Source organism: Gigantopelta aegis, chromosome 4 (genome assembly GCF_016097555.1).
Source record: "Gigantopelta aegis isolate Gae_Host chromosome 4, Gae_host_genome, whole genome shotgun sequence".
Taxonomy (NCBI): Eukaryota; Metazoa; Mollusca; class Gastropoda; order Neomphalida; family Peltospiridae; genus Gigantopelta; species Gigantopelta aegis.
The window spans coordinates 71,343,628-71,355,758 of NC_054702.1; the positions used below are offsets into that span (position 1 = coordinate 71,343,628).

Here is a 12,131-nt window from a genome sequence, read left to right on the forward strand (position 1 = left end):
TCCTCCTTATCTACCACAGATACATGTATCCACATGTATCTACCACAGATACATGTATCCACATTATCTACCACAGATATGTTCATTGGGTTTTCCCATTGCATCCAATACTCCCATAACATAAAGGACACATGGTATATGTTTAATACATTAATTGATAATAAGAGCAGCCATTTTATGGCAGCAAATGCTTTCTTGCATTTCATGAGTCAGGCACCTAATAACTGTTTGATTTTAATACTGAATTTTGTTAGTAGTTTGTAAAACAAAATTATAGAAAAATAACATTAAATTTTAACATTTTGTATTTTTAGCTTTCAAGAGAATATTTCTCCAAAGTGTCCGATTCATGACACCAGACCTATAGAGTATTTTTGTGAGGACGATAAAACTGCAATATGTTCTCGGTGTGTAATCATTGGGGACCATAAGGGGCATTCTATCACTTCAATGGAAGAACGGGTGAGTATAGTTTTATCATCTGTTTTTGTACTAGTCGGTCTAGGATCAATTCCCGTCGGTGGACCCATTGGGCTATTTCTTGTTCCAGCCAGTGCTCCACAACTGGTGTAACAAAGGCTGTGGTATGTACTATCCTGTCTGTGGGACGGTGCATATAAAAGATCCCATGCTGCTAATTGAAAAGAGTAGCCCATAAGTGGTGACAGTGGATTTCCTCTCAATATCTGTGTGGTCTTAACCATATGTCTTATACCATATAATTGTAAATAAAATGTGCTAAGTGCGTCGTTAAATAAAACATTTCCTTCCTTCCTTCTGTTTTTCTACTATTTACTATTATATTATTATCCACCTGTAAACTGTTATAGCTCATATATCTTGAGGTGCCATATACTGCCATCATTATTGTGGTTAATTAATATTTCTTCTGTTTTTAATGCACTGAAGTAATATCTTCTACAAGTAGGGATTTAAATTATGTCCAAAAATACTCTGTCCTTAGTAAATGCATTCTTGTGAAATTATTTTATTGCAAATGCTGGTGACAGTGTTGATTCTTCAAGAAAATTTTGTGGACTATGTAAAATAAAAGATCTTAGTAGGTTTATCTTACTGTCATTGTTTGGCCAATACAGATTAGAGGATCTAAATCTCTGAAGAGAGTACCCTACCAGTGTTTCTGCCAGAAAGAAATTTTTGTGTATGGCACTATGGGATTAAATTCAACCACAGTCAACAGGGGTTATGGGTGGCCTCCCCCAGAAAGAAAATAGGTTAAGTTTAGGGTTATTGTTAAGAAAACCATATAGTAATGATGAGAGTAATTAATTTTTTTCAAAAATTTAACTTAAAAAAATATAATCTGCCCAAAAAATTGGGTATGGCGCCATATCCATTTTACCCTCTGGTAGAAACCCTGCAGGCTACATGTTCATGAGGGAGAGTTTAGAATCTTCATAGTTGTGAGTGATTAACTATTCTGATAGATAGTTTGACCAGTGCAGGCTTTTTAAGATGGACTCTAGTAACTACTGCTGTTAGCAATTTTAGGGCTAGCACGGGCACATGCCAAATTTGCCGTTGAGAATTTTAAAACCAAATTGCAAATTTAGTTTTTATTTTGTTAAATAATTGTTCATTGTTTTTTTCTTTTTAGAACAAACTGGTGATCGCAGACATGGAACCAGCACTGAATACAGCCACACAAGTGTGGAAACATCTTAAAAAAACAGAAAAAGTAAGAAATATCCCTTGGTTGTATTCACCATATAATAACTAAAATCACCATACAGGTCTTTGTTGCTTTTTCCTGATTTTTCTTTTCTTTTCCTCAGATACAGTTATTTTATTAAATTTATATCACTATAACACTGATTACGTAATGACATTAACACAAATAAATCCGCTGAAAAAACCAAACTACCAGTACTAATAAAAAACCCACAAACGATCAGGCTTTCCAGAATCTCTTGTCCTTTAATCCAGGTTAATGAATTTATAGTCTGTACTGGAGCATATTCTTTTCTCTGTGGGGGCGCGATGTAGCCCAGTGGTAAAGCGTTCGCCTGATGTGCAGTCGGTATAGGATCAATCCCTGTCAGTGGGCTATTTCTTGTTCCCGCCAGTGCTCCACAATTGGTATAACAAAGGCTGTGGTATGTACTATTCTGCCTGTAGGATGGTGCATATAAAAGATCACTTGATGCTAATTGAAAAGAGTAGCCCATGAAGTGGCGACAGTGGATTTCCTCTCTCAATATCTGTGTGGTCTTAATCTTATGTCTGACACCATATAACCGTAAATAAAATGTGTTGAGTGCATTGTTAAATAAAACATTTCCTTCCTTCCTTCCTTCTTTTTTTCTCTGTCTTCTTTTTTGTTTTTAGAGGAAAATAAATTGTTTGTAATTTTAAAGTAAAACTTATTCAATTATTTTTCTATTTTTCAGTTATATTGGCATATATTGTCTGTTACTTTTTCTTTCTATTTGTTTTTATATAGAGCCTGGTAGATGCATTGCCAAATATAAAAGATGAAACATCCTCAGTTATTGAAGAAATCAAAAGTCATTTTTCATTACTTCATGGTGCCTTGCAGGCAAGGTGAGTGTAAACATATACATGGATAGTGAGAATCTACCACAGAACAGTTCTAGTGGATGTCGGCTTATTTTATTATATGAGCCTGTTAAGCAAACAGTTTTAGATTTTACTTACGTGTTCATAGTAGTAGTTATTATTCAACCTAATTATTGCAAATCCTTCAAAGTGGATGCCAATAAATGTTACATAAAACCTAGTAATGTAAATGATGCTATTTGAAAAAGTGATATCTTTTGCATAATTTCTGAAATAGTTTGATGATATTGTCAGTGGTTTTGTAGTAAACCCCTAGAATATAGCCACTAACTGTTCTTGATCAAAGTAAGTATAATGATGATAGTGTTGGGAATCAGTTGGAATTTCATTGTTGATCACCAGTTATAATCTGTTTGCACTAACCAGTCACCTTTTGATTAAATTGTACAATTTACAATTGTATGAACTTAAAAGCTTTCAATGATTAGGACTATGTACCTGTGGTCTAGGCAGGGTTTCTGCCAGAGGGTAAAACAGATATGGTGCCATACCCAAATTCATTTGCATATATATATTTTTTAGGTTAACTTTTTGAGAAAATTAATTACTCTTATCATTACTGTATGATTTTCTTAACCCTAACCCTAAACTTAACCCATTTTCTTTTGAGGGGAGGCCCCCATATTCCGTTGAGTGGTTGCATTAAATTCCATAGTGTCATACCCAAACATTTCTTTCTGTCAGAAACACTGCTAGGGGCCTAATTCACTGAACTCATGTTAGAGATCTCGCACTGCAGTGCAGAATTGCTTGTAAACATGATGTGATGTTGCTTAATAAGGGAGCCTAAGAGAGCTTTGTAAATCTGCAGGAGAGATCCTACAGACTGCACATACATTTATAAAAACAAACACAAACCACAGAATATTTACATCATTTTCATCATCTAAATTGTAGGAAGACTTAGTTAAGATTTTCCGCGACAATGTTATAATTGATTATCACATTGGTAGAACCCAGCTGATCAATCTTCGATTAATATTGATCACTGGAACATCACTAAATGATGAGATGCCTTCTATGGATGTGCAGGGCTTCTAGATTATGGCAGCCTCACTCCCATGGCTAGTGATATTCAATATTGGGCTAGTAAATAGCTACTATTGCCATGCCCGATGGCTAGTGAAAAAAAAAGTTGCAGTAAAGTCAATTTTGTAAATATGAATATCCTGCCCCCACCCCATTAGTGTTAATGTTTTTAAGCTCTATCTCCCCCTTTAGATGACATATCTGATTATTACTATTATTTAGTGAAATTGTATTAACTTAAAGTAAAGTAGGGCTAGAGAATTTTTAATTGTGGCTAGTAAAATAAAAAAATAAAAATCTCTGATCCCATGGCTAGTGAATTTTATAAAAATTCTAGAACCACTGGATGTGATTCCATAGTATGTTTGTCTTAAAGTAAATTATACCTGATACCAGTATTGTTGCTGATGTTTCAGAGAAAACATGCTGATTCAAGAAGTATTTGCATTATTTGGTTCTGGATTTTCTCCTATTGAAGAAATGGTTTGTATTGTTTCTTTCTTTCTTTCTTATTGCTTTTGGAGAGCTTTTTTCATTTCTTCTATTTTAAAAACTGTTTTAATGAATTAAATTACTTTCCATTGTATTGCTCATCTTTCTATCAAAAACACACTATATGCACAGCAATACAGTCATCGAAATAAATCTAGAGTGGTTGTCGGAGTCAAACGGTATTTCGTACTCAAACTATATTATTAAACAAAAACTTCGCCATTGGTTGTTATTTATATATAATACATAATGCCCGTAATTTATGGTAATCACACATTATACTTATTTCGATGCCTACCATGTTGACTAATAATTTAAAATGAAAGTGTTATTTCTGTCAATATTACAATTTCATCAGATACCCTTGATGTTAATTATTGTTGTATTTGGCCGTGGCTTTGAGACAATGTGTACAGATAGTTAATTTGTTTCAGAAAATGGATCTTCAAGAAGAAAAGATAAAGCTAGAGGCTGCCATAAGAGGTAATGAATGACTGCAAACTATAGAAAGTTCTTACACATTGTTCTAGCATAATTGTATTAACAGTAGGCTTGAATTTAGTTGAGCATTAATTTAATATTTAAATGTGGGTGGTGATGTTAGTTTTTGTTGTATGAATCACATAATTGAAAACTTAATACAGAATGTGAGTAGATTTTAATTATTAAAAAAATTAACATTTCATTTCAGCTGCCAATAAAATAATGAAAAACACTGATGATGTTGTGGTGAATGCCAAAGAAATTCTTGACCACCTGATGAAGGCTCAAGAACTACCATGTGTTTTTTCCAAACGTAACCCAACCACAGAGGACGGCATTAGGTTGGTATAATTTAGCTTATTTTTTTTGTTAATACCTGAATCAGTTTGGGAGGTCCCAACAATTTGTTTGATTTGAAATTCTGTGGATGAAACAAACAAACCAACAACAACAAGTAACGAAAAGCGAGCAATAACACATTAAAATAAAAAAATCATCATTTGAAAATATACTCTTCAAAAAAAGAAACGCAAAAGGGTACAAATGGGTTATAACTCCGATTTTATGTTTCCTACCGGTTCATGCTTTGTGAATATAAGGTCATTGCATGTCCCAAACACATTCCCACGGTTACATTCGATAAAACGCAGCTACTGTACAATAAAGTTCCAAAATGTGAATATTCGCAAAAACGCAGCCACGTGCAAACCATGCCACCACTGCATGTGCGTTGTCTGCAAGTGCAACATGAACACCGACAGTATAAAAGTGCAGGGTGTTCGCTTGCCTGGCCTCTGTATCTGGCCGACAGTTGACAATCCAGGACATGCCACGTCTCAGTGAACCGCAGAGAAACAATGCCATCGGCCGACTAGACGCAGGCGAATCCAGAACGGCCGTTGCCAGGGCATTCCATGTGTCCCCAAGCACCATCTCCAGACTGTGGGACCGTTACCAGCAACATGGATCAACACGTGACCTCCCTAGATCCGGTCGACCACGGGTCACTACCCCCGGGCAGGACCGCTACATCCGGGTACGCCACCTTCGGGAACGATTGACTACTGCCACCTCCACAGCTGCAGCAATACCAGGTTTGCGCAGGATATCCGACCAGACCGTACGGAACCGCCTACGTGAGGTAGGAATTCGTGCCAGATGTCCAGTTCGAGGTGTCATCTTGACACCACAACACCGTCGACTCCGACTGCAGTGGTGCCAGATTCATCGACAATGGCCTCAACTGCGATGGAGACAGGTGTGGTTCAGTGACGAGTCCCGATTTCTGCTCTGACATCATGATGGAAGATGTCGCGTGTATAGGCGTCGTGGTGAACGTTATGCGGCAAACTGCGTGCAGGAAGTGGACAGATTCGGCGGGGGTAGTGTCATGGTATGGGCAGCCATCTCACACACTGGCAGAACTGACCTGGTCCACGTGCAGGGCAACCTGAATGCACAGGGCTACATTGACCAGATCCTCCGGCCACACATCGTTCCAGTTATGGCCAACGCCAACGCAGTGTTCCAACATGACAACGCCAGGCCTCACACAGCACGTCTCACAACGGCTTTCCTACAGAACAACAACATTAATGTCCTTCCTTGGCCATCGATATCACCGGATTTGAACCCAATTGAGCATCTATGGGACGAGTTGGACCGACGCCTCCGACAGCGACAACCACAGCCCCAGACCCTGCCCGAGCTGGCAGCAGCCTTGCAGGCCGAGTGGGCCACCATCCCCCGGGACGTCATCCGTACTCTGGTTGCTTCAATGGGCAGGCGGTGCCAGGCAGTTGTCAACACACGCAGAGGCCACACTCGGTATTGACTCCAGATGACCTTGACCTTGGTGGTGTGTCCTATCACTTACTCACAATGGACTAGGGTGAATTGTGAACAATCCTGCAACATTTGGTAATTATCGGACTCACCATTCAATAATTAAATCAATTCTCCAAATGTTACGACAATGTGGTTTTGCGTTTCTTCTTTTGAAGAGTATACATGTGTATTTATAAAACAGTTGACTCTGGCTGTATCCTGTCTAAAATGGATATTTGGAATATAGATAATTTATACTGTAAATCATAAAATATTTTTTTAATTTTAGTGAAAAAATCCAAATAAGTGACATATTAGCGACATAAAACTTTAGCGAGGTCATCATATCAAAAAGCAAAAAAAAAAAGAAGAAAGATTTAAGTTGTAGGATGACAAGGGTTCTTGAGTTGTTTTTAAATTCACTTGTCATGGAGCTCCGTGGATTTGAAAATTCACTAGCCGTGGTGAAAAATTCACTTGCCCAGTTTTAACTTGATAAAACTAAAAACCAGTAAATTAAAATAATTTACGTTTTTTATGGATATTTTGCATACTGAGATCATGTTTAATCAATTTGTCAATTTATACAGTAGGCTCAGTAGGTATACTTAATAGTTGTTTGGAAAAACATGCAAACAATTTTCATCAGTTTAGAATAAAGTTACTTCTTAAAATGTTATAATAATTGTTTCCACTGAAACCACATAAGTTATAAAAAATAATTCCTGTTACATATATTACAGTTAACTATCAAAAACAAATGTGTATTTTATCACTTATGAATGGGTATATATTTAATTACTTATGAATGGGAACTCCTTCCCCCCCCCCCCCCCCCCCCCCCCCCCCCCCCCCCCCCTCCCGGAAAAGAAACAAGAATCTTTTAGCATAAAGTGTACATGTATTACAGTTTAAGGCTTACACACACCCCTCAAAACACACACACACTCAAAATTAGTAATTTTGCAATGTAGGTACTACTACTTTGTTAAATTTATCTATTTCATAATATTGTGTACTTATGTAATTTTTATTATTTATTTATATTTTGCAATTTATGTGATATTTTATAAATTAAATTACCATATTTGACCGGAAATTAGCCCATGTCTTTGAATAAGCCCCCCTCCATTTTGATAGCATTTAAGAAATTAGGCCCTCATTCGTAAATAAGCCCACCCCCAATTTTGTCACCTTATAAATAACACGAAATTGCAAGTTTGCTCAAAGTTCATTTAAAAGGTCATACCTCCTGCAGATAATTAAACACAAATGTAACACAATATTTTACCACCAGTGAGATTTAGCAGTCTAACAGTAACAGTGTGTAACATTGTTTTCAATTTCATGCCTGCAGTATTTCTTTGAAGTACACAAGCCCAAGTCTTAACTAAAACTAATGTCTATTTTTAACACCACACTGGGTCCACAGTTAATGCTAATTAAGCAAATACTTATTCTGATTGGCTAAGAACAAGGACCTAAACTGACAATTCTTTGTAGTGTTAGCTGGCTGCCTGTGTCAGAAATGTGTGTGTATAGCTATTGAGTTTGTTGTTAATTGCTGTTGTTTTAAGGGACGGTCCATAAATATCGATGTGCTTCACAATCCGAACAATGTTCGGAATGGGGGGAGAGGGTAAAAGCCATGTTCGGATTGCTTTTCAGGTAAAACATCGGTCCATCGAAGGTCGATGTTTCCTACACATTATATTAATGTTTTTATGTTAGGATTAGGGGAGGGGGGGAGGGGGTCAAACCCAATCCTAACATTGTTAGGATTATGAAAACCATTGATATTTATGGACCGTCCCTAAGTCTTCTCAGCATTAAATTTTGGATGTAAATAAACAGCACTGGTAAGTAATTGTAACATAGAAGGTGTGTTTCTGATAATTAGATACTAGTGAAAAAAATCGATTTAATTAATAAACAATTATTATTTATTAATAACAAATGGAAAACTAATTAATAGATGTGCTACTGAACGTTTTTTGTTTTCTTCCTAGTTAATTTAATTATTATTATTAAAAATTTTTTCAACAAATCTGGCCCCTTGTCTGGGAATAAGCCCACCCCATGCTAAGCTCACAATGAGTTGTCTTGGCCCCCTGGGCTTATTTCTGGTCAAATACGGTAATAATTTACGCATTTAAAGTTTTGCAAACGTAAATGGTGACATACAACCTTTAAAAATAATAAAAGACTGGTTACCATTTTGCATATTACTCTTGCACGGTTCCAGTGTAAAAAAAATGAAAATGGTGGCAAACAATAAGCTTTTGTTTTCTCAATGTTTACACTTTATAACTTGAATAAAGTTACATTGGTAGGTATATTGATGTCATGGATGGGTAAAAAATTACTGGTGGCCAACCATTTGTTAGTGAAATGTTGCATGTGACGGCAAATCGAAAGAAGTGACTTGTAGATGTTTCTTTTGTTTTCGTACGATTCTAGCGTGGTCAATTTTTTTTGTTGGACCACTTGGATCGCACAAAGTAACTTTTACTGGCCCTAATCCCCAAAATTTCTAAATACAGAAATTTCGGTATTGAAAAATATTATCTGCCATTTAGTAAAGCACAAACAATATATCTGACGAATGCAAAATAGCTGAAAAGAAGAGAGATGAGGGCCTTGTGTATGGAATTTAATTTTATTTAGATGAAATTAGCGCATGAGACTTAACTCAGGCATGCATTTAAAGCCGAGTATACCGAAAATGGAGCTTGATATCAGTAGTGTATCAGTAGCAAATACCGTACCAATACCGCGGTAAATCACCCTAAAAATACTTATACTGATACCAAACCTGAAATTTCAATACCGCCCAGCTCTATTAATGACCTACAGAAATATTGCACAAAAGTTTGTCAGAATCATCTGTTGTATGTATCTTTAAATTTAGTGTCATGAAGTATTGGTGTCTTGTATGACCTCACTAAATTTGCTGAAAGTTTATGCTTGCTAACATTTCCTGATTTACAGTATGTGAATTCTCCTCCTAAATTAGTGTAACATAACTAGGAACATTTCAGCTAGAGATTTGGCATGCGAATTGATCTATGAAACTAGATACTAACATTTTTTGTTATGGGGCAATTCCGTGATATCGGACATACATTTCAGACACTTCAGTCAAGCATGACATAAATGTACAAAATGTTCTACAACTTTTTATCATTATACATTGTAAAAACGAACTAGGGCATCAGTGTCACATATAAACTTTATTCTATCCTTATGTCATTTTAAGTGTAGTGGGGAAAATATGTATGGTATCGGACTTATGCACACAAACGGCAATTTTTCAGCCACACGTGGTTATGTCTAAATCTCTGTGATGTGTGAGGGCATATTGGAAATATTGTATCCTATTCCTATAGGGTAGATGTTTATCTGTATATCAGATGTAAATACTTTGTGTTTTAATCACACACTAAAACAATTGAGACAGACATATTTGGTGTGTCGGACGTATTAGAATCCATATTTAAAAACCTTTTAAAAGTTCATACTCAAAATTGTAGCAAACTTTCTAGATGTTTAGCCACTTGCATGGGCAAGTCTTCATTAAGGCTGTTAGTCTAGACTTTACAGTTTTATAAGCATGAGGCCAGGTGTACCTTTGTTTTATAATTGTTGTATTTATAATAAATAAATAAATGTGAAAACTGATTATTTGTAATGAACTGCATTTGCAGGTGGGAGGCTGACTCTTCTATGATAGGTGAGATTATGACACACGGCAGTGTAGGTGGATCTGTCCCACAGAGGTAATGTATATTATTATTATAACTATACCTATGTTGGGTGGAAAAATTCTTTCTGAATAAAAAAAGATGATTTTGTTTAGAAATAACCATTGTTCAGTACATTTTCTCGACTGATTGCAGTTCTGTTATGAATAATTTAACCTAGAAGTAAATGACTTTGTGTCAAAATGCGAATAAAAAATTTGAAGGATGAGTTAAAAAATGCAACTACCAGTTTTGATGGGCGATCCGTCTTTTTCTGACTTAATTAATTAATTAATTAATTAATTAATAATTTATTTATTTATTTATTTATTTTTCACCAATCCAGTCAGTGCTACATGATAAAAGATCCCTTGCTGCTAATTGAAAAATATAGCAGGTTTCCTCTTTAGAAGACTATATCAGAATTATCAAAAGTTTGACATCCAGTAGCCGATGATTAATTAATAAATGAATGTATTCTAGTGGTATTGTTAAATAACACAGACTTTGAATAATGCCTTGGAGTCCTCCGTGGTGGACCTTCCTGTTCTGTAATTTTTGCTATCATCTTTAAGATTAAATTTTTGTGGATTTGTCTGAAATTTAGGATTTTACATATCCATGTTCTTTGTTGAAGGACTGACAATAACCATGGTCGTTTCAAGACCCTGCATTCTTCTCTAGTCTTTTTTTTTTTCAATGTCATTTTCATCCTTAATGCTTTGATTCTTGTTTAACTTTAGAAAGACATTATATTCCATATTTATTGTATAGAATTAAGACTTTCTATGTTAATTTTCTTTTGCAAAGAAGTGATCTACTAATATTTCCTTTATTTTTAAAGAAGATAACTGAAGATATTTGTTTATAAAGCTAGAAAAATGTTCATAAATATAATCATGAGCTTAGAATTTTAAATTTACAGGGTTGTTGTTCAGCCATTGAGTGATGTCCCAGGAAATGTAATATTGGATGATGATATAGACACAGCAAGTATTTTTTCTGCTGACAGCTCTGCCTGTACAGAGGCCACATCAGCTGAATCGGATGTCATCATTGAAGGTGTTTGTCAAAACCCATTACTACAAGTTACTAAATATTTTCACTAGGGTTTTCAGTTTATATTGAGGATTCCATTTTTAAAATATTACATCGTATTTATTGATGAGTGCATTTCTCTTTTATTATAGAAAAAAATATTGTATTTGGGTAGTGTTTTTTTGTTTTTTTGCCCTGATAAAATTTATACGGCAAGATATAGGTATGTATTATTAGTGCCCTACTAGACTATAGATTTGTCTGCGTCCATCTGTCTGTCCCACATTTTTTTTTTCACAATGCCTCTAAATACTGAGCTGAAATTTTGTGTATAACTTTATCATGTTCAGTTACAGATCATGTTTGACTTTCATGGCAATTTACCCATTTTTCAATCAGTAATGTCCCCAGAATATAGGAGATAGAAAATTTAGTTTTCTAGACGTATGAAATGCTTGAAGGTATTAAGATAAAATTTTGTATATACTTTTAGCTTTATCGTGTACTGTTGCAGATGGGATTGGCATAATTGTGTAAGAGAAGGCTTGTAATTGAACCAAGTGTTGTTCGACCCTTCAGTGCAAAATGAAAGGTTTTTCTTACACAAAAATTCACGACTTTGTTCTTGGTTCAAACATAGCAGTGTTAAACCGTTCCATGTTCAAACCAACGAGATTCTACTGTATATGATATTATTTTTCAGGAGATAGTGATTCGTTAGCAGAAGAAGTGCCTTTGGTATCTAAAAAGAGACACAAAACAAAAGCATCCAAAGAATCGAAGAAAGATTCTCCTTCAAAATTGGGAAAAGCCAAACTTCAAGGTGAGGCCAGATTTCATTTCTCAGTAATTATTATTATTATTATTTTTTTTTCCATTTCTCCTCATTATTTGTCCCCTACCGGTCCAACCAGAGGC

The 12,131-nt window shown here is 35.4% G+C and overlaps 1 protein-coding gene across 2 annotated transcripts in view; it reads left to right on the forward strand.

Moving 5' to 3' along the window:
* Positions 1-12,131, forward strand: part of LOC121371040 (RING finger protein 17-like) — a 76,357-nt gene that overhangs the window by 11,429 nt on the left and 52,797 nt on the right. For both annotated transcript variants that reach the window (XM_041496658.1, XM_041496659.1), the window contains 9 exons: positions 315-462; positions 1,619-1,699; positions 2,465-2,565; positions 4,047-4,113; positions 4,557-4,605; positions 4,814-4,946; positions 10,140-10,211; positions 11,101-11,237; positions 11,917-12,036. In XM_041496658.1, the coding sequence (XP_041352592.1) occupies positions 315-462; positions 1,619-1,699; positions 2,465-2,565; positions 4,047-4,113; positions 4,557-4,605; positions 4,814-4,946; positions 10,140-10,211; positions 11,101-11,237; positions 11,917-12,036 (908 nt within the window). The remainder of the gene's footprint in view (positions 1-314; positions 463-1,618; positions 1,700-2,464; positions 2,566-4,046; positions 4,114-4,556; positions 4,606-4,813; positions 4,947-10,139; positions 10,212-11,100; positions 11,238-11,916; positions 12,037-12,131) is intronic.